Source organism: Ailuropoda melanoleuca, chromosome 11 (assembly GCF_002007445.2).
Source record: "Ailuropoda melanoleuca isolate Jingjing chromosome 11, ASM200744v2, whole genome shotgun sequence".
NCBI lineage: Eukaryota > Metazoa > Chordata > Mammalia > Carnivora > Ursidae > Ailuropoda > Ailuropoda melanoleuca.
Window position 1 is genome coordinate 28,259,776 of NC_048228.1, and position 23,434 is coordinate 28,283,209.

The 23,434-nt window shown below is 37.2% G+C and overlaps 1 protein-coding gene across 2 annotated transcripts in view; it reads right to left on the reverse strand.

Moving 5' to 3' along the window:
* Nucleotides 1-301: 301 nt before the first annotated feature.
* Nucleotides 302-23,434, reverse strand: part of BANK1 (B cell scaffold protein with ankyrin repeats 1) — a 279,554-nt gene continuing 256,421 nt past the window's right edge. For both annotated transcript variants that reach the window (XM_034671448.1, XM_011221343.3), the window contains 6 exons: nucleotides 12,973-13,148; nucleotides 8,742-8,805; nucleotides 3,733-3,762; nucleotides 2,632-2,687; nucleotides 1,333-1,397; nucleotides 302-1,079 (listed from right to left, as the gene is read on the reverse strand). In XM_034671448.1, coding sequence (XP_034527339.1) covers nucleotides 1,338-1,397; nucleotides 2,632-2,687; nucleotides 3,733-3,762; nucleotides 8,742-8,805; nucleotides 12,973-13,148 — 386 coding nt within the window. In that variant the 3' untranslated portion in view covers nucleotides 302-1,079; nucleotides 1,333-1,337. The remainder of the gene's footprint in view (nucleotides 1,080-1,332; nucleotides 1,398-2,631; nucleotides 2,688-3,732; nucleotides 3,763-8,741; nucleotides 8,806-12,972; nucleotides 13,149-23,434) is intronic.

Below are 23,434 nucleotides of genomic sequence, written 5' to 3' on the forward strand. Positions count from 1 at the left end.
CTCAAAAACTCGGATGTGAAACTATAGATTTTCAAATGTCATAATCAAAGCATCGTCTGTTAGGGATGAATCAAACATCTGTATTATTTTTTAAAACTTGGGCTTATTTGAGAATGTTAATAGTCATGAGAAACCTGTGATTGATGTTTTGCAGAATCACTTTAAATAGATATTCGTATCACTGTTTAGAAGGTAGAAAAAATCATTTGTGTGTTCAGTTTGTGGGGCTTAAGTAGTGAAATTAAATGAGTTTAAAATTTTTTTCAGGACCCTTCCTTTTGTAAACTGGTGAGCAGAAGAATTTAGTGGTTAATTATTACACATTTATTTTGGAAAGTCAGACATAGTTTTAAACATTCCTTTTATTTGCAGGAATCGTACGAGGAAAATCATAGAATGATAAAACTGTGTTCTATTCTAAGCTAGTGAGTTGTTTCTAAGAAATAGGTTGCTGAAATTGTAACAAGCCTTTTAATAAAGAATGTAGTTTGTGGAAATGTACATTAATTTGAGATATAGAAAGTTAAAAAAATAATATTCTCAAGGTTATATGCAAATAGGCACTAACTAAAGGAAGGTTTCTGAAAACATGATGTGACAATAATAATTAGAGCTTTGAATGTCAGAAATTCAGGAAATGGACCAGCCATTTGAAAGGCAAATATGTACGAAACAAATTTGTATTTTCATGGTCATTCTAAGGACAGAGGAGTAAATTGTTAAGGTTAGTGCTTCAAACAGGAGAAGTAACTTTGCTACAGAGCATTTCACTTCTCTGCTCTTGTTTTCCTTTAATTTTCAAAATGGGAAACAGCTGCTTCTGTGGCAAAATGCATTGTGAGATGCAAGAATTGTCAAAGAATGCAATTGCTCTATGGCATTCAATTTGAATCTTGATACACCTATCTGAAGTAAGTTAATGCCAATAAATTGTGGCAATAACAAATTGTAAAATCCAGAGGTTTGCTTCTGCTTTCATAGTATAGTATTTTCTCTGAAGACAGCAGGCAATCCAAATGCAAGCTTGCTTCAGTCAGAAAGCTCAGTGTCTGCAGATTTTTGGGTTTCATTATAATAACCTGAAAGTGAGATCACAGGAAATGTATTAGTGAATAATGGATCATCAATTGAAATTGATTAGCTAGCAAAAAATCACCCTATACATAAATCATTCTAAGAAGCAATCACCTTTAGCTTGAAAAATACACATGTTTATCATTTCAGGAGAAGACAATGAAATATTTAAAGTATTCTATTTGCTAGACAAATGACTCTTTCAAGTATCTAATAAGCCTGCTTTAAGCCTTCTAAAAAATATAGCTGATATTTTACCTTCTTTAGTAATCTTTCTTGCAACAGAAACCAAATTCCTTTTCAACTTGGAGTCTAGTAGGGAGCTAAGGGATAAAAGAAAAAGATAGAGTTAGCATTTCTCCATTTTAAGGCGGAACAAAGAAACACGGTACAGTCATAGTTGCCTTTCATAGGAAAATAGCTTCATAGAGGGAACTGGCGAGACATTCCCCCATCTTCAAAGGAAAGCAGCATTGTAAAGCTCACTGACAGCAAAGTCCTTGAGCTCCAATTGTATTTCCATTTTGAGGGAGAATAGCCTAAGTGCTGGGAATTTATATTCTTTTTCTCTTAACCCAAATATTGTTCTCAAAAAATATGCCAAGCTTGTATAGTCCTTCAGATCTTGTAGAAGGATCTTTGTTTGACAAGGATATTTTCATAAACTCAGCGGCCTAGGTGGTACCCCATGATTCTGCTACCGTCCAGTGAGTTTAATGGGTCCAAATACTCTAGACTCATTAGTTCTACGGCTCACTGGTAGCCACAAGATGGTCCAGAAACGCAAATACATCACTCAGTTCGTAAGGGTAAATGACTTAGGATTCCTTATGATTTACTCAAAACATAGGAGAGCGTAAATGGTTATTCAAAATTGGTTTATTATGGGAACTTACCAAGAGCTCTAATTCTGGATTTTAGCAAGAAATCCAGCTGCCACATGTTCCTGGGCCATAGTGAAAATTTCCTTCATCGCATATGTAGATAGTTGGAATAATATGCTTGTTTTTGAAGAAGAATTTGTGGTCAGGACATTATCAGTATTGCCTTAAACTAGTCTTGGTTTTCAACTGTTGCTCTCTTTGTGGCATGTTATTTTTAGCTTCTTGTTAGCAATTCATTTTCAGTTAACTCTACATGTGAAGTGATGCATATTTACAGGAACAATATTTTGGGGTTACATTCTTTCCTCAGCTAGGCTTTAAGGACTTTATCTATTGTGGTTCAAATAGACTCATCATATTACTATTGCTAAAAGAACATGTATCCATCACTCTCACTTTTCTAAGATTTATTTGGTCTGCACATGGTAAATTCAGCCATTCTTTGGCCTTGGTACCTTTTTCCTTTGAGTTCCTTCTTTGCTTTTTTCCTAAATAATTTCCTTAAATTAGTGCTCACACAGTAATTTGCATGCACATGCTTATATAACCTATTTTGTTCATATTTGTTAAAATGTTTCAAAGCGTAGTCAGGATAGAAGGCTCTTATGTTCTTTCTCAACAAAGAACTTTTTTTTTTTTGCATTTTACAAAAATCTACATAAATACAACGTACCTTATTGCGGAAGGGTATGTTATGTAACATCTTTTCTTTGCGGGCACTTTCATTACCTAGGAATATAAACTCTGTTACCATTTCTTCTGTCTTTCACATATTTAATGATTCATTTGCTCAACACTTTTAAAAATATATGCTTTGCGTAGGATATGGGTAAAGGGGACAATTACTGAAGAGAGAAAAAGGGGCATACTGAAAAGGCACCCTTGGCACGCATGCTGCTAATGTCTATATAATGTCTATACCGGGAGGTATAGCAGATTATAGGACGCTGAGACTCGTGGCTTCCGCTCAAACACAATCCAGCACCTTTGACTAACAACACCGGTGAGATTATGCCGCCGCCTTCATCGCTTTTCCCTACTACCAGGATCAGCCAATTGCAAGGTACACTTCTTGATGAAAACTTGTTCCTACTACTCCCCATTGGCCACTGCTCCTCCTGCCTTTACCACAGCCTTTCCGTTTTCCACCCAAGCCACGTGGCTCGCTTCTAGCGCTCTTCTCCGTTCCCACAGCCACTGCTGTGGTTCAGGCTGCAGACAGTTGCTCCGAGGTTAGTCAAAGCTGCCCCGCGGGCCCCTGGCCCCTCTTGAGCCTTCCAACCTTCTGCACACATTCCTCCCCACGTCACTAAAGTGAATCACTCTCTCAAGTGTTATTCCAGTTTCATTTGCTGTATCAGTAACTCGCACTTATCAAACAGCAGCTCCCATTAACATAGCATCATCAGTCTATAGCAATTCCCTCAGGTCTGTCTCCATTTTCCATATGAGGAAACTGAGGCCTAAAGAGTTTAAGTGGTTTACCAAAGGTGGAAACCGGTAAATTGTGAAGGGCGGGGCCCATCAGAGTTCAAAGCACATGTTTCTTCTGCGTAACAATACCTCTACATTGCTATTCTAGAATCACTTCCAAGTTACTTTGGATGTCAAGTGGTTTTGCATATAAGCAGAAAATCTATATGAATTTTTGCACTGACCTGCCTAATCATATTAGGTTTACATTAATATTGAAACTGGTTTACCAAGCACTTTTTTGTAGTCTGAAATCCTTACCATGTGTGTGCCCAAATTACCATACCGTCTGAAAACTTACCATTTGGATGGTGCACAATGGCGAGTTTATCTAGAAGACAGAAAGAGTACATTCTATTGAGTTTGCTCAATATTTATCTTAAACTGTCTTTTTAAAATTGTTTGACTACTTCTTGTCTTTGACGTGACTATGACATTTCATAGTCTGATTATTAAGATACTGATTTCCAGCCACAAAGTGTGAAACCATGTCTTTTACTACTTTTGTCTTTTTTCCATCTGATGCTTGTCCCAAGGTATTATGATCTTAGATACGTTAGACACTTAATAAAAGCTTGTTACTCTGCTTTGATATTCTTTTAGCCTGAGCTACTCATTCTTTTTTTGAATTAGCATTATTCATTATGTATAGTACCACTCAAACATGTTAAAGTATATAGGTTTATGACTTTTGACAAGTATATACAGCCATGGGCTCATCACCCAGTTAGGATAGAGAACATATCTCTCTACAGAAATTTCCCTTGTGCTCCCTGACATCAATCCTCACCCCACCATTACCTCTAGTGACCCTGATCGATTTCTATTGCTATAGATTAGTTTTATCTAGGGTTCCAGATAATTGGAATCTTAAATCATGCACTCCTTCATGTTTGGTATCTTCCATTTAGCATAATTTCTGTGAGATTCATTCATGTTTTTGTGTGTAATAGTAGGCATTTCTTTCTATTATAGAGTGGTATTCCACTGTATGAATGAACTACAGTATAATTATCTCTCCTTCTATTGGACATTTGGATTGTTTCTGGTTTGGCCATTATAAATGAAACTTCTATGAATTTTGTGAGCAAGTCTTTGGATGCAAATAATGTTTTCCTTTTTTTTTTTTTTTTTTTTTGGAAAAATCCCGAGGCATGGCTTGTCTAAGCCATAAGGTAGGTGCACATTTAACTATTCCAAAGTCATCACAAAACTTTACACTTCCATTAGCAATGCATGCAATGCATATCCAGTTGTTCCATATCTGAATCACTTCATTTTGACAATATCTAAAAACTCTAGCCATTATATTTGGTGTGTATTGATATCTCATTTAGTTTAATTTGCATTTTCCTAATGATTAATGCTGTTGAGCATATTTTCACATGAAAATTGGCCATTTGTTTGTGTAAACTAAGATCTAGGTGTGAGATGTGCTCATTGGTGTTGGGCTGTCATTACTTCTAGGCCTTTTCAGCAGACAGGGCTAAAGAAATACATATGTTTATACATACAACTTTATTTCTATATCTATTTGTAATATATATCTTAACCAACAGAAGTTGTAACTTTTACTTCCAATTCCAGTCTAGAACCACAAGATTCATTTGAACCTTTCTTCTTTCCTTAGTAGTTATTCCTTTCTCTGACAAAGGAAGCCTGGCTCTTACACCCATAGTACGTTTGTTTACTCCATCTTAGAATATACAAATGATAGCTTCGAAATTGCTAAACTATACCCCTATAGAGAAATAAACCTACTAACTGGAGTACAGAATACATTTTTATGTACTGATTTTTTTCTTTTATTTCTATCCTCGGAATATACTGTTTTCTAAATTTATTTTTGCCTCCCTTCAGTATGGATATGTTATGTATTTGTAACACTTCTAGGTTCATTTTCTTCTGCTCTTATTGCTTCCTTCCCAACCTCATCTTTGTTGAATATGTAAAATATTACATTCAGAGGAGTGTAATCTTTTTTAGTTTTGTAAGTTTTTTAAATTAATTTGTTCTTTTTATCTAAGTTGTTAAATGTATTGGCAAAAAGTTAATTATATTTCCTTAGTATCTTTTTAATATCTGTTGGATCAGTTGTGATAGCTCACTTTACCTTCCTGACATAGTAACTCTTGTTTCCTCTTTTTTTCCAGTTTATTTTTGTCACAGTTTTATCAACTTTAGTTATGTTTTCAAATAACTGATTTTTGGTTTTGTTCATTTTTCTATTCGTTTCTTTCATTTTTTATTGATTTTTTTTATCCGATCTTTCTAGTTTTCCTTTTATCTCTTTTTGGATTGAGTTTGCTTTTCATTTTCCAGTTTCCTGAAGTGGAAACCTAGATCACTGATCTTAAGCTTTTGCTCTTTTCTACTACAATTTTTAGAGCCACACATTTACCTCGAAGTACTATTTTAGTTGCATTCCACACATTTTGATGTTTTATTTTCATTATCATTCAGGTTGAAATATTTTCTTGTGATTTATTATTTGACCCATTGGTTATTTTGAAATGTACTTAATTCCTAATGATTTTGAGAGACTTCTAATTTCTTAATTAAATTCTAATTTCTTTCTGTCATAGTAAGAGAATATAAGATTTCAAAAGGCTGAAATCTTTCAGAGAACATACTTTGAAGATTTCAATCTTTTGAAACTTATTGAAACTTTTTATATATCCCAGCATATATTCTATTTTGTTAAACCTTCCATGTACACCTTAAGCAAATATGTATCCTAATTTTTCCCATGTCGTATTCTGTAAATATCAATAGATTCTCTATTTATTCATTCCTTACAACCATATTTTTTATTAATTTAACTTTGGTTATAAGAGTTGCTTTAAAGTCTTTTTTAAGATTAACAATGGGGCCATTTTTAAAAATTATATTCAGTTAGCCAGCATATAGTACACCCTAAGTTTTTGATATAGTGTTCAATGATTCATTAGCTGTGTAATGAATCATCACAACATGTGCCCTCCTGAATACCCATCACCCAGTTACCCCATCCCCCCAATGCCTCCCTTCTGTAACCCTGTTTGTTTCCTGGAGTCCAGAGTCTTTCATGGTTTGTCTCCCTCTCTGATTTCTTCCCATTCAGTTTGAACAATGGGACCATTTTTATTGATGGCTTTTTCTTTCCTATGGATTACATTTTCTTATACCTTTGAATGTCTTCCTTTTTTAAAAAAAAAATTGAATACTAGACATTATAGACACTCAGTTGTATATTCTGGATTCTGTAATAGTCCTCTAATAAGTACTAAGTATAGGTTCTCATTTTAGCAGGCAGTTTGATTACTGGCATGAACTTGTATAGGTCTGGTTGTATGCTTTTTCCAGTGTTGACCTGTAGCCCACAGTGTTTTCTAAAACCCACAGTGGGACTGAGCCTACCAACTCTGCCTTCCATGTGGATCTTGTAGGGGCTTGGTTTTAGGCTTTGTTAGGGCAGGTGCAGAGGAGGTCCTCTGGAGGAGGAGTCATGGTCTTTAATCATTCCATCTCTTGGGTGTCACAGGAGGATGCCAGGTGTCTTAACAAAGTGATAAGGCGATCTTTCCACTCTGGCAGGCCAAGAACTCAAATATCCCCAGTATGGCCTTTCCCTTGCTCTGCTCAAACTCTAGTATCTCTGTTTTGCTTTCAGTGTCCTGGAAGCTGTTAGCTTGTATGCCTGAGTTGTCTTGTCTTGCACGCGTACAGCTCATCTCTTGGCCACAGAATTGTGGCCTCGGAGGCTACCTCTCTACACAGCTATCTTCTCTTCAATGACCCACCGCACACATTCTAGAAGCTTTGACTGCCCTGAACTCTGATCTTTGCCTCCTCATGTCAAAGGATCGCCTTGCTTTGCACAGACCATGGTCAGAAAATCAGTGTCCTGGGCAATCATTAATCACCTCGTATACTTTGTCACCAGAATTAAGGTCTTAGGCTGCTAGTAACCTACTCCCTGAAATCAACTGCCTCATATTTTTGTCCAGTGTTAGTTTTCTGTACAGTGGGAGGATTTGTCTGGTGCTACTTTCAGTTAGAAGGGGAACTAGCCAATTCTTAATTAAGACACCAATGCTTAAGAGCATTGACTTTGGATTAAAAAAGAAATAAGTTGTAGCTTCTAACCTGTGCCTTTGGGCTTCTTAGTTTCTTACGATCTCAGTTTCCTTATTTATAAATTGGGACTAATGTCTACCTCAAAAGATTATTGTAAGAAATTAAAAAGATAACATGAAGTGTATAGTAGATAGTCAAATATTAGCTGTTACTACCTAATGTTCCTTAGTAAAGGTATTTATATATGTTGTAATTTGATACATTGTTGAAGTTTTTATCTGTTTCCACATTAGAATGGATATCTGTAGAACTCAGTTATCTGTAAATCAGCTCTGCATTTGTGAACTTAATTATTTTAGAAAGTATAGTTCTATTTTTAGAAAACATTTCTAAGAGAGCTTAACGGATTTTCTATGAAAAAGCAGATACCAATTTAATAATATGAAAATAAACTTTCTCAGGGTAAATTTCAACATGAAGTATTAGTTAAAATCTATGCAATCTTACTGAAAATGGAAGAGACAGAAATTTCAAGGTTTGCTAGTGGTTGTCAGTTTTTAATTATCTGTGCAGGGGTAAGGACTTGGGGAAAGAGTGGTCCAATTGTAACAACATAATTTATTTTCAATTTTGGAATGTGCTGTTTATCTTTGGAGAAGATTTATCATCTTAATAATGTTTGGCTTGTGTTAACATTAAAATGAGTCTCTTTTCCCCCCTGAGAGCAACTGTTAATTATTAGCAAGGGGACTCTGCATTGCCAAGAAGCAGGCTACCTACAGGGGAAAGCAACCTGAGCTTTACAATTTAAAATGATCCACATGTGGTCAATTGTGACAACTGACTATATTGAGAATATTCAACCTTATTAAAAATGTATGACTTCTTAATAATTCAGTACTCTGTGTAATGGCTCGTACATATTAAAAAAAAACTAGAGGGGAATTATCTTATTTGCAAATTTCATAGAAATCAAAGGAAAGAAACTAGCATTTATTGAAGGTTCATTATGGGTCAAAGAGGGTGAAAATGTTTTAGATGTGACCTTACACAACCACTTCCAGATATATCTATACTTACTCCTGTTTTGCAGACGAGGAACCTGAGTACCAGGGAGTAGATGCTGTCCAATCACGCAGCTGGGACGTGACGGAGCACAGATCTGAAGTCAAACCTGTGGGACTCCACAGCCCTTGCATTTCTCCTTTATCACTTGGAGTGATAAAGGAATAACAGACAAATCTTACTTACCAGACACATTTTCTTCTTCTGGCCTTTTCCCAATAATGCAATCTCGTAGTTGGCGTAGTTTTTCCTTAATGAGGAAATAACCAGAAAATACAAGTGAAGATTTACAAATTTGTCATGGATCAAGATGAAAACATCAACTACTGTCACCAGGACTACCATGACTATGTCGCACTAATTTGATACTTACAGTGTCCCAGTCCCCCATCCCTGGTATTTTAAATGTGTTATCTTACTTAATTTTTGCAAACTCATGAAGTATATGTCATCATCTCATTTTACATATATAGAAACAGATTCAGAGAGTTTATATAATTTTCCCAAAACACACAGTTGTGGGTGATAGAGTCAGCATGGGGACCCAAAGTCCAATTCTTGTGGTTGCTGTTTTCCCAATCTAACACCTGAGGGGGCTAATCTTGGCCATCTGGTATCCAAAAGCAGAAGTGTGACACAGTGGTGATTTGCTATTGCTGAGCTCATCTCCAGCTTCTGTGGGCACAGTCTTTCCTATGAATTCCTTCTAAGAACTAGGGATTTGGAAGCAAATGATACATAACTGGATTCCCCTTCTTAGCTCATCTGTGATCTTTCTTTGCTTTCCAAAACATTCTACATTGAACATCTATTATCATTTTAACCAAAATGTAAAACAGGCTAAGATTCAAAAATCTCCTTTTAAAAGAGAATCTAAGAATAACACTTTTTCCTAAGGGTTTCCCCTGAAACCTAAAAACCACGTGTCCTAAAAGGAGAGTGTTTTCATTGCGTAAACAACCTATTCTGTGAGTGGAGTAAACATTCGTCTATAGGCACTTACTGGTTATGAACAGCAGTGAGGAGGGTGAAGGCAAGGTTTCTACCTTCTCAACCATCTCACCTTCAAAGCCAGGGGTACTACATGGGTCTTCACTATTCTAGAAATTCTTCTATTATAAACTCTATGTTTGTGCCATTTTCCCTCGTATTTTCTTAGGATAATACTTCTGTCACTAATAATATAGCATCACAGTCACCCCCGACAGATTTATCCTCAGGATATAAATGAATATTTTTGCAAACTACAGGAGAAATATGGAAAAGTGTATGGGAATGAGTGTGTATATATGTTGGGAAAATGGGGAGAACACTCCTTTTTCTGGGTGTCGTCCAGGCCCTTATGTTAAGGACTAAGAAAATGTAGGGGGAAAAGCTCCTTGACATTGGCCGTGGTAATAGTTTTTGGATATGACACCCCAAAGCACAAGCAACAAGAGCAAAAACAAACACATAGGACTACCTCAACCTAAAAAGCTTCCGCACAGCAAAAGAAATAATCGAAAAATGAAAAGGCAACCTACAGAATGGGAGAAGATAGTTGCAAATCATCTATCTGGTAAGAGTTTAATATCCAAAATATATTAAGAATTCAAACAATGCAATAGCAAATCCAAATAATCTAGTTAAAAAATGGTCAGAGAAAAAAAAACGGGCAGAGAAAGTACATAGACATTTTTCCAAAAAAAAGACATGCAAATGGCCAACAGCTATATGAAAAGGTGCTCAATATCACTAATCAATAGGGAAAAGCAAATCAAAGCCACATTGAGGTATTATCACCTCACGCCTGTTAAAATGGTTATCATCAAAAAAAAGATAACAAGTGTCCGCAGGATGTGGAGAAAAGGGAATCCTTGTGCACTGTTGGTGGGAATGTAAACTGGTGCAGCCACCATGGAAAACAGGATGTAGGTTTCTTAAAAAATTAAAAATAAAACTACCATATGATCCAGTAATCCCACTGCTGGGTATATATCCGAAGAAAATGAAAATAGGATATTGAAGAGATATCTGTACCCTCATGTTCACTGCAGGATTATTCACAATAACCAAGATATGGAAGCAACCTAAGTGTCTGTCAATGGATGAATGGATTAAGGAAGAAGGAAATCCTGCAATTTGTGACAACATGGAATGGACCTTGAGGGCATTATACGAAGTGAAAAAAGCCAGAGAGAGAAAGAAAACATGGTATGATATCATTTATATGTGGAATCTAAAAAAGCTGAACTCAGTGAGTAGAGTGGTGGTTACCAGGGACTGAGGAGTGGAAGGAAAGAGGAGAAGTTGGTTAAAGGGTACAAACTTCCAGTTATAAGATAAATAAGTTCTGGTGATCCAATGTACAGCAGGGAGAGTAAAGTAAACTATAGTGTATTATATACTGGAAGGTTGCTAAGAGAGTAACTATTACATGTTGTCACCCCAAAACAGACATGATCATTTTGTGACATGATGGAGATGTTAGCTAACACTATGGTGGTATTCATATGTAAACTGTGAAATCAACATGGTAGTACACCTTCAATTCACCCAATGTTATAGTCAATTATAGCTCACTAAAGCTGGAAACATAAAAAAGGAAAAGGACTGACTGATCATCAAACAGTATTCAGTCACTGAACTTTTTTTTTTTTAAAGATTTTATTTATTTATTCGACAGAGATAGAGACAGCCAGCGAGAGAGGGAACACACACAGAGGGAGAGGGAGAGGAAGAAGCAGGCTCATAGCGGAGGAGCCTGATGTGGGGCTCGATCCCATAACGCCGGGATCACGCCCTGAGCCGAAGGCAGACGCTTAACCGTAGTGCCACCCAGGCGCCCCAGTCACTGAACTTTTGGCTCTAATGGAAAGCAGTCTTAGTGCTTCTTCTTGTATTTACAGGTTAAATTTTGTTTTGTTTTGTCTTGCATAAACAGTGACCGTATTCATTATCCCATTTTCCCTATATATTGGACAAGTCAGATCAGTCTCAAAGTAGTCATAGGCCACCTTAAACTCTTGTTAAAACAATATTAAATGTAATTACACAAACGAAATAAAAACAACGAAGCCTTTAATAAAACAACGAGTGAAGTAATTTCCAAGAAGGTATTTTGGTTGGATCACTCTATATTGTAAACTTTATTATGGTCTAAGGAGAATGAGGTACGATTGGCTTATTTCAACAAAACTTGCTAGCCATGCTAGGAGAGTGACTGTGCAGGGCTACACCTTGGCACATTACCCCTTTCAGGATAAGAGGGACTTTGAGGTGATGGCATTGGCGAGGATTGAAAAGCCGTGCTGTCATTCTGATCATGAATGATTATCAGTCGCAAAACTGTACAATCAGCATTTTCCCCCATTTGTTTGGCAAAACAACTGCCCTTGCTTGGCACTGCAAAACCTGGCTCAGGTCCAGCCACCGCCCACAACCAGAGCTGCCCTTCAGGACGGGTGGCTTCTGAGAAGGCGTGATCTCAGAGGTGCTGGGAAAGTCCTCTTGCCTAAACTACCTTCTGCCTCTATGCCCATTGGTTTGAAATCTTGTCACTGGGATTCATTTTTCTGTTGTTTAAAAATGTTTTCCTAAGCATTGTTTTTCAATAAAAATGATCTCTTGGGAAAGGTAGTATATTAAGCTATTAGTGATTATTTGTACTTTGGCCTAAACCAGCTAATTAAATGTGTTTCATCAAATAGTTTCCTGAGAACTAGTTTCTACAGCCACTAGGGCTTTCTGTGAGGAGAAGAAAAAACTGTTGGACTATTTTGGGAGTAGGAAGGCCTGCAGGATAAAACGGAATATGGTCTTGATACCCCTCACCGAGGACTGTCATGTGGCGTATATGGTATATTTTGTTTTCAGGCTCATCTCAGAACCACCTACTCTAATACCCTCTCAGCATGTATGTTATATTAATATTAGACAAGCTTCTCTGAAGTTCATACTCTTGGCAGCATTTCTCTGTAAATCTTGACTGATATATACAGTTTTTTCCCCCCAAAGGTTAAGGGGAAGAGAAAAGAAAACTTACTATATTTCATTGAAGTCTATTGCCTGATATGATTTAAATTATTTTCTTGTTCCCTCTAAGCCTGATCAACATAATACACTCTTCAGAATACTGAGCACATGTTAGTGTAAAGATGCTTCACCTTAATTTCAGCAATGAGATTCACAAAACAGTCACCAAGTTCAGAATAGCCTTATAAGGTGATCAGGTATTAGCACTGATACACTGGGTCCCAGCATCGAGTTCACCAATGGTCTGTAAACGTGAAATGCTAAACTGGTAGTTCAAAAACATCCTTTTTTTTTTTTTGTGGCTAGTTAAAATCAAAAGAACACTTACTTGTGTTTTTTGTAAAGACATTTACAGAGAGGCTCTGCAAGTGAGTGAATGTTCCAGAAGGGATTGGGATATTACCTGCTGAATCATTTCCAGCTCAGTCTTTCCCAACTGCCAATGTTTAAATTTCTCCAGGGCTTCATCCACAGATAGTTTTCCATTTTTGACCTTCTCCTGCAAGAGGATGAGCTCTTCCTGCCCAGCAGCAAGGCAGTCCACAGTGGAAAAGCCTTGACTCTCCATCCGAGCTCTGTCTACAATATGAGGGGAAATGTTTTAACAAGAAGACAATATATGATCATTGGGGGAAAAACACTCTAAAAACAAATCAGTTGAGTTTCCTGTTCCTATCTGTCTACAACTAGTTACAGAATAAATCAGTACAAAATTTTTATTGAGTTTCTAAGGATCATTGTGCCTAGTACCTAGTGTTATAGGTAAAAAGAATGTGTGTCATCACTGGGGGAAGAAAAAGGGACAAACAGAGAACAGCAATAAATTTCTGCATTGCACTAGATGGGGACAGTGTCAATTTCATGTTCTTTTTTTTTTTCCAAGATTTTATTTATTTATTTGACAGAGAGAGACAGCCAGTGAGAGAGGGAACACAAGCAGGGGGAGTGGGAGAGGAAGAAGCAGGCTCCCAGCAGCAGAGCCTGATGCGGGGCTCGATCCCAGAATGCTGGGATCATGCCCTGAGCGAAGGCAGGCGCTTAATGACTGAGCCACCCAAGCGCCCTAATTTCATGTTCTTTTTGTCAGGATTATTTTAATCATGTGCACAAAACACTCAGCAAAATAGTGCCTGTTACATAGTAAGCTAAATAAATATTAACATTATTATCAATGATAAATATTTGTAGAATAAACATAATCTCTGTAGCTTTGGGAAAGGAGATCTCAACCAACATCCAAGTGTCATGAGAGGTTTAGAAGCACTGACAAGTTTACTCCTGAAAGATTTAAAATAAGCAATTGCTACTCATTTTGTAATGCATTGCTCTCTTCCCAAAAGCGTTTATTTTGCTTAGTGCAGTAAGAACATTGGGTGGTCCAATTTCCTACGTGCTGCTGGGAATGCCACACCATAGAGCAGCCCAAGGTCCAGTGGCAGCAAACCACAGACCATGGGTGAGCTCAGTGCTTTATTTGTCCCATGTAGTGTTTAAAGACAGAAAACAGACCGCATACCTGTAAGAAAGCTATGTGTTCTCCAGACTACCCCAATCCCTGTCACTCCTTATGGTCCCTGGATGGCATCACGCTTGTTACCTGCCTGGCTGCAGAACTCATCTGAGTTTGTACCTTCTTTAATAAGTCCAATTTAAGTATTGCATTATCTCAGGAGGGATTGGGTAACTCCTCAGCAGTGTATGTCTCATGCAGTATCGAATCTAAATATGTCCACAGAGTCTAGAACGAGAGAATAGGTAACCCCGTCCAGCTGTGTACTGGTTTGCTGTCCCTGAAGAATTGCTCACTACTGGGATCCCATCTTCAAGAAAGAAATAGATCAACTGGACTGTTACTAGGCCAGACAGACAAGGGCTTAGGGAATGGAGGGCATTCACATTTTTTTAAAAAAGATTTATTTATTTATTTTAGAGAGAGAAAGACGGAGAGAGCAGCTGTGAGTGGGGCAAGGGGCAGAGAGAAAGGGAGAGAATTTCAAGCAGACTCTCTACCAAGTGGGGAGCCCAACATAGGGCTTGATCCCAAGACCCTGAAATCATGACCTGAGCTGAGATCAAAAGCCAGATGCTTAACTGACTGAGCCACCCAGGCGTCCCTCAAATTTTATAGTGGTAAGGATTCATTGATAGTATTTGGATTGGTTAGTCTGGAAAAGAGGCATTTCAAGTACTTCATAGCAGGTTTTAAGTATTTCAAGGGGATATGAGCCTTGGGGCTGTCTTGGAATGAACTTTAAGGGCATTCTTGGTTTTAAAAAGGATTCTAGCAGGGAATCTTGGAACAGGGACACGGAGAGGGTTCCTTTCTGAGAAGATTCACATACACATAAAATTGCTCCATGGCCAATCATTCTGATTCCTACAAGGGTTTTCTTGGCTTGTCTTTTCTTTGCAGAAGTCCTATTCCCCCAGAACTAACAAGATGTCAACAGATTGTACACCCTAAATCTTTTTCTTCAGGGATGACGGAGCATGAAATCCCAGGAGAATTGGAGAAGCACAAGTCAGCCAGAGGGCTCACAGGTTCAGCTGTCAAAAGCACAGATAACAACTGAGATCTTGCTTCTTATACCATTTGCTGTTTATAGGCCTCCGCACTCCATTCCAACTTGGGAGACGCAGTTTGCAAAAGAATTCTATGTGCCATTCCTGCCAGAGTATGGAAGTTCAGTGCCATCATTTAGTAGCTAGGACACTTTACTAGCACCTCACTTGTGTCATCCCTTTGACTAAATGTGAATGCGTTTGTATCCCAAGTAACCTATGCAGCTGGATTTTCTGCTTTTGTCGAAGTCGTCTCAAGGAAAGTCTTCCTGGAAAACTCTACCAGCTTGTTTTGCTCTAAATGCAGGTCTAGCTGAATTCAAAAAAATACTGAATCATCTTAACAATATTCATTTCAATTACCCCTTCATCTTTCAAATTCTCTCTACTAAAATATAAGTAAGATGACTTTTTTTGGGGGGGGCGGAGTTCAGTCTTGCGTGGTTGTGCAGAGAAAACAAAAGATTAAAGGTTAGGAACAGCAGGAGTTCTAAATAGAGCAAGTTCTGGAAGTGAGCTGCTTACTAAGTTTACATACTTCTGCTTTTACTCACCCATCCCTCCCCCCACCCCACTAAAAAGATTAAAGCAAATTGTCTTAATAAATTATTATTAGCCATGACACGTTGGAAAACAGAATGATTTAGGCACTTTATCATCTTTTCTCCTGAGGGTAGACTAGTCAAACCAAAACATGCAACCTGTAATTTTTAGTAGGGTGTGCAAAATTGCTTTAATGCATTTAGATTACTGTTTTACGGGGGATGGAAAGTTTTTTTCTTTCCACCCCAAATTTATATTTATTATTAATTTATTTTCAGGAAATTTAGTATGAGTTTAACATAACTTGTTGAAAAGCGTTTGTCAGATTGCTAACTGTACATATTGCAGACTCTTGGTCTCTTAACGTAAAAGCTCCAAGACAAACTATAGTTGCCAGAGTTTTAGTTCCTTTGGATCAGTTTCTCTTTACAAGATTTTCTATTTGATTAAATATTGGTCATATAAACATCAAATAACACCGTTGTGAGTGTATGAATCTTTAGATTAGGTAAGAAAGTGAACTGAGCTTTTCATTAAAATTATTTCTATTACTGAGTGACTGGCTAGAAGAACATTTTTAAACTTTTTTTTTTTTTAAGATTTTATTTATTTATTTGACAGAGAGAGACAGCCAGCAAGAGAGCGAACATGAGCAGGGGGAGTGGGAGAGGAAGAAGCAGGCTCCTAGTGGAGGAGCCTGATGTGGGGCTCGATCCCAGAACGCCGGGAGCACTCCCTGAGCTGAAGGCAGACGCTTAACGACTGAGCCACCCAGGTGCCCCTAGAAGAACATTTTTTACTGAAAATTTGAAATGAAACAACTTGATTGCCCAAAAACAAAGAATTTAAGGTATGAATATTTACTTTAAAAATATTAAGTAGTCATTAAAGTAATAATAATTAAAAAGACCATGTGAAAAGAAAGACCATGTGGCAACGCAGAAAGTACTTACTATATCATGATAAGTACAGAAGCAGAATGCAAACTTGCATGTACAGTAAAATGATACAAATGTTGTTCGTAAGATAAAGCGCGGGGGGAGATTATCGTACCATGATACAAGTTGTTCTACAGTGAGAGCGTCAGAGATTACTTTTTTCCGATTTCCAGCTTTCTGTGATAATACTGTATTTTAAAAACATTTTTTAAAGATTTTATTTATTTGAGAAAGAGAGAGAGACAAAGAGAAGGGGAGCACAAGCGGGGGTGGAGGGGGGGTGCAGAGGAAGAGGGAGAAGCAGACTCCCCACTGAGCAACTGAGCAGGGAGCCTGATGCAGGGCTCAATCCTAGAAAGCTGGAATCATGAATGACCTGACCTGAAGGAAGATGCTTAACTGACTGAGCCACTCAGGGGCCCCTGTATTGTTTTTACAGTAAGAAACTTTCTCCCACTTTGCTAACAGGCTTCCCCATGGAATACATACCATTCCAAACCATGCCAATGGTTTGATATACCAATGCTATATCATACTGCACCATCTTAACAAATTATTTCGTAATTGGAAAGAATTTGTCAGTAATAGAACTTAAAAAAGCAGTGAGCAAGATTTACATCTGGAGCTATTTTTTTGGTCCATAGCTAAGGAACTAGTAGGTAAATTAACTCTGGGCCATGTGAGTGAATTAGGAGATACCCGGAGTGCTGAATTATTTGTAAGTTCCAAACAAAGGATCCCCATCTCTTGAACTTAGGGCTGCATATCGCCAGAGTTCCTCCCTTGCCTAACCTTGAGTCAGGCTACTCTGAGTCCTCTTCCCAACTGTGCCTCACCCTTTGTACTTCCATGTTCATCTTTGTATTGCTTAATTTTCCTAAGACCCTGCTAAGTTTGTGTAGTCAGAGTCCCTCACCCTCCATATCCAATTACCTTCAATATTTGCTTGGGTTCCTTTACCTTCCATCACCCCCTAGGTGTTATCTGATCACCTGGCTCTGCCTTCAGCAAGAATCCTGTTAGGCCAGCTTAGCCACATTCCCTCTTACCCCTTGTGTTTTCTCTTAATAATTTTCCTTGTGTTAAAAATACTAATTTCTGACTTTTGTTATAAAGGCTATACATATACGTGTATACATACACACACACACACACACATAACATTAAGTGATTTGGAAGGTACATATTTTATTTTAAAATAAATTTCAGAGGTACTGTTTACCTTATATATATATTTTTGATTACTAAGTCATGAATGAAAGGGAATAATTTTAGTTTTGCATTTTCTTCTAGTTCTTAGACAATTTTATATTACCTGAGCATCAGACCCAGATTATTGCAATAAAATTATGATTTGCTGCATTACCTACTTTTTATCACCAATATTTTACATTCATATTTTATAAATAAATTTACAATAATTACTTAAATGCAATTCCATGTTTTATTGAATTCATTATTCACCACAAATTCTTTAATACCATAAATTCTCTTTGAACTTTTTATTTTGCTTAGTCTCTCATTTACTTAGAATATATTTTGGGTAATACTTTCATGATGTACCCAGAAATTCCATCTTTTCTAAAACCTTGGATATCAAAAAACTATATCTGTCTTCTTCTTATGTGAATGTAGTACCAGACTAAATATAAACTTAAGTTGCAATCTTTTCCTAATAAACTGTTTAGTCCGTTATCTCAAATTTTTGTTACACAGATTCTCTGATTTTTATTATTTATTTATTTTTTAAACAAACCTGTTTATTTTTATTTTTATAAAGATTTTTATTTATTTGACAGAGAGAGACAGCCAGCGAGAGAGGGAACACAAGCAGGGGGAGTGGGAGAGGAAGAAGCAGGCTCCCAGTGGAGGAGCCTGATGTGGGGCTCGATCCCAGAATGTCAGAATCATGCCCTGAGCAGACACTTAACGACTAAGCCACCCAGGCCCCCGATTTTTTTTTTTGAATAGAAAAATCTAAGTTAAAATATCTTCTCAATACTTTAAGATTGTTTCTTCATCTTTGTAATTAAAAAGATTTGCTAGGGTGTTTTTAAGGTGGATATATTTCCTTGTAGTTTTCTGGGTCACAGTGAGCCCATATAGTCCCTCACTTCCCTGTTCTCCAAAGCTTTGTTTAGCTATGTCATTGATTGTATTTTGTATTCTACTAAAAAAATTCAAAAAACATAAAACCAAACCTATTATACATGAGTTGGATCCCTCTTCTCCATCTCAACCGTTTTTAGTCTTTCCATGTATTGAGAACAAACCCTACTCCAAATATGTTCTCAACTCCAATAACTGATTTTTATCCACCATCTGTCCTTTTCATTGTGACCAATGTGGATTTTAATTTGCTACTGAAATTTTAGCTTCTAAGTTAATTTTATTTTTACCATACTTCCTTTTGTCATAGCTAGATCCCTTTTCTTCATGTCATATGTTTCATATCATCCTGCCCTCTCACCTAAATTGTATTTCATGTAGTTTGCTTTCATCTTAGCTTGACTTTGACCCCAGAGTTGCTGCTGCTGTTTCTTCCCTATGTTTTCAATTTGTTTATAAGTTCACAGTTTTCTGAAATTTTCTTTTTTGGCTTTTGTATATTGACAGGTGTTAGATACTGAACCTGAAAGTTGAATAGTTCAGCTTTAATTTAATAAATGAAAATTCAAAATAATACATACTTCTTTACTGCCTTAAAATATTTTCTAAACAGGTAAAATATTTTTAAAAACCTAAGATTTAAAAAATTACAAACTTTTAGTTGGAACATCCTTATTGTATGTATGTATGTATTTCCCATTATCTACATTTTGATTGTTTGGTGTTTGATAATCTTACTCATTAAAAAAATCATTTACAGAAGTATAATTATCCTGAGTCTTCATGATTAATCTCTCCTTCCTTTTCTCTGGAGTGGTTTTTGAAGTTCTCATATTATTTATTTGTTCTCTTCCTCAATCCTTTTTGAAAGAGAACGTATCAATAGAATCATATTCACCAAGAGATTTAGCGTCTATTGATCCTTTGCCTCTGTTCCTTGTGTTCGAATTTTGTTCTCTGCTCTAGGTTGCAGGGGATTTTGATAGTTGCAATTCACAACTGAGGATCCCAGGGTTTATCAGGTTTGGTCAGTGCAGCCTTGTCACATACAGGTGAAGCATGTTTCCTTGGCACTATGTACTTATTGGTCTGTAAGCAACTAACTCCCTGCATCAATTACTAACAGAATTCTTCTTGAGCATGCCATCCCTCCATCACAGAGCTTTATTTGGGGGTCTCAGGATGCAAAGTGTAACATTAAATCCTCCTCCTCACTTTCTACTGTGGGCTTTTGACACATCACCATTTTGTTTTTGTTTTGTTTTTTTTTAAAGTTTTTATTTATTTATTCAACAGAGATAGAGACAGCCAGTGAGAGAGGGAACACAAGCAGGGGGAGTGGGAGAGGAAGAAGCAGGCTCATAGCAGAGGAGCCTGATGTGGGGCTCGATCCCAGAACGCCGGGATCACGCCCTGAGCCGAAGGCACACGCTTAACCGCTGTGCCACCCAGGCGCCCCTGACACATCACCATTTTGGATAAGGACTCAGTTATTGCATAAGTTTTCCCAAGTGTGACTTTGACAAAAAACTTTTGTAAAAAAGGAAATGTAAGTTATACTGAAAAAGAGAACTGAGGCCATTATTCTTTTATGGAACACAAATGACCACAATAATCCCCCCTTTTCTTTTTAATACATCCACTGCCAGCAAAAACAGCCTGATGAAAATACCTCTGAGGCCAGCATTCTCTTTTCTCCCACGTAAGGGCAATACCATCGACGTCTATGTTTCTCCGGCCTTCCACTTACAGAAAATTTTGTTATTTAACATTTATCAGACTGCTATAGCACTGGACATTTGGAGAACACAAACAAGATGTGTTCCCTGACTGTATCTTTCCCATGAGCATTCACACCCCCTGAAAAGACAGCCAACAATGGCTTTTCAGTCTGTATTATAGAATCAGTGGGCAGAGACTATACCTGGGGCCAGGCAGATAGTTACTGAGTAGAGAAGACTTAGTGCCTGCATATTAAACACATGTGAATAGTTTCCATTATCAAAAATAAATGTTTTCCTTCATGTTTTTATTGACTTGATTCTCTTGATATATCTTTTATTTTTCCACTTTTTATGGAATTATGAATTTAAAGGAATGTGTCTCAAATATAAGAAAACAACATGGAAAGCATGATAACAAGTGATAATAGCAGAAGTCATTTGTAGCAAACGATACAATAATATAATAGGGAGTGGTTGGAGATTTTAATTTTTATGTGAAACATGGTTTAAACATGGCAAAAATTAAAATTATATTGTGAAGACTATTTTTGAAATATAACAGTTAGCAGTCAAATCTGACCACAATATGGCCTTCAAAAAAGATTTTTTTGATTATATTTTGTCTTTTGCATGTTGTTTTTGAGATTATTGCTCATTACTATTCTCACGTGTTCCATTTTTAGCCATGTCTAAGGTAAGATTTAGGCAACCAAATTTTAGAAGCTTCACAAATAATTCTTATGCTCATCTAGGGTTGGGAGTCCCAGCTATAGGCTCCCCCTATTTCCCACCTAACCCCATCCCCCAAAGAAACTGTGTGCCTTCTAAGAGTGATAGCAACAGCCGATCCTTGATGAGATTCATCATTTAACTGTGTGACTGGGGAGATTTGTGGATGTGACCCATAATCACAGGGAGGCAGTTCCGAATGCTGGGAACACTAAACCTCATCAGTTGCCATGTATCATATTTGAGGTAAGACTACATTAATAATACATGGATGATTCCAGTGAGGATAGAAAAGGCCCCTTGGCAGAGTCTAATAAGAAGATATAACAAAGGGGGTAAAAAGGTGTGACAGGTGTGGGAGATGTGAGAAATTTTGACCTGAGACTATTACATGATCTTGTAAGCCAGGGAAAATTAACCAGATATTTCCATGTCTTTGAAGAAGCAGCCCTTACATTCTTCCATTCCCCTTTGACTTGATCATGTTCACTTAGTGGTCTTCTAATTACTAATAATATTTCATAGAAACTTTATTATTTGTCAGGGGCATAATGGACCCAAGCGTTCTAGTCCCTGGGGAGGAACCTTCCTCTAGTATACAGACTTAAGAGATTAGAATTAGGGGTTATAAATCAGTCCTCTACCAGCGTCATTAACGTGACTCAGACTTCAAAACTCTGATGAACTCCAAACCCACTGTCAGCTCTCTGGCTTGCAGTGTCAATGCACACACGCTTGAGCAGCCTGGGAAGCTCAGTTTGGGAGGGGTGGGAGACCTGAGGTAGCAGCACATTCTGAGATATCACTCTGGCACATTCTAATTTCAAAACCAAATCAGGAAAACTGATTTTAAAACTGTATTTTGATGGAAACTTTTATCTAGAGGATCCAAAGTCCTCACCATTTTCCCCATGTTTTTTCAGGATGAGAAAAGTGAGTTGAAGAAATTTGTTAAGTTTCCATGGAAATGGTTCCAGTTAATTCTTTCTGTTCCTCAGGAAAATTCCTTGACTTAGCAATAATGTAATTTCCTGGCAATCCTTTGGCAGTCTTGAATGTAGGGCATCTGAAACACTTATAATTTCAGAGGGAAAATCATTGGCTTTTGTAATCCCTTTTCCTTCCAGCATATCATGAAAGAATTAAATAATTTCTTTTTTTCTTAAGATTTTATTTATTTATTTGACAGAGAGAGACAGTGACAGAGGGAACACAAGCAAGGGGAGTGTGAGAGGGAGAAGCAGGGAGTCCAATGCGGGGGTGGATCCCAGGACCCTGGGATCATACTTGAGCCAAAGGCAGATGCTTAACGGCTGAGCCACCCAGGAGCCCTGAATTAAACAATTTCTTTAACCTTCCTTAGGGAACCTGTCTAGTCCCTCTAGAAAATCTTGATTCTGACAAACATTTCATAAAAGGGCCTTTTTTTGTTGTTCAAATAATGAGATTATCATTGGTGAAGTATGTACTGCTTTTCCTACTATACCATGAAATCCCAGGATAGTTAAAGAGTAATCATTAATTCGGAAATAAGAAGTTTTGATCTCCTAATATGTCCCATGGACTGGATGGTCATAAATATCTGAAAAGGTTTAGAGAAAAAGGATTGGAAAGAGTAAAGAAAAGGCTAAAATTCTTTAATTTTAAAATCTTCCCAATTATTCTTAATTATCTCTTCTGTTCTCATACTAGATTCTGATTTCCCTTCAGACTGCAGTAATCAGGGAGGTTTTCCAACATTTCAGAAGGTTTAATGTTCTTCTTCTCCTTGCAAATAGAATAATATTCTTTTCTGTTCTACAGAATTACTGGTGTCCAGGGTTAAAGGAATCGAGGGAAACTGTTCCAAGGTAACTAATCTAATACATCATCAATAAGTTGGGTTTAAATATCCAGAGAGAAAATTCATACACAATTTGAGTAAAATTTTCACATCCTAGCCATAAAAGAGTTTTAAAAATCTACTGATTGTTGATCTCAATGAAACAAATTAGGTACCAATATGGACAGATATTAATCCAATAAAACATTTTATAATTAGGTTCTTGTTTCACTATTCTTCCCTCCCTCTTCTTTCTGGGGACAGAAGGGATTATTTTTCTGTACATACAGTAGAAGAATTATTGGTCTCTAACAGACACTAGCAGCCTTTCCTTATGTTGCTTTCTGGGGGTAGCCAGAGGACAACTGGTAAGAGTGAGAATTCCAAGGATCTCTTTATTCCTCTTGCTGTTTGTCACCTTCCTTCATCTCTGGTGGC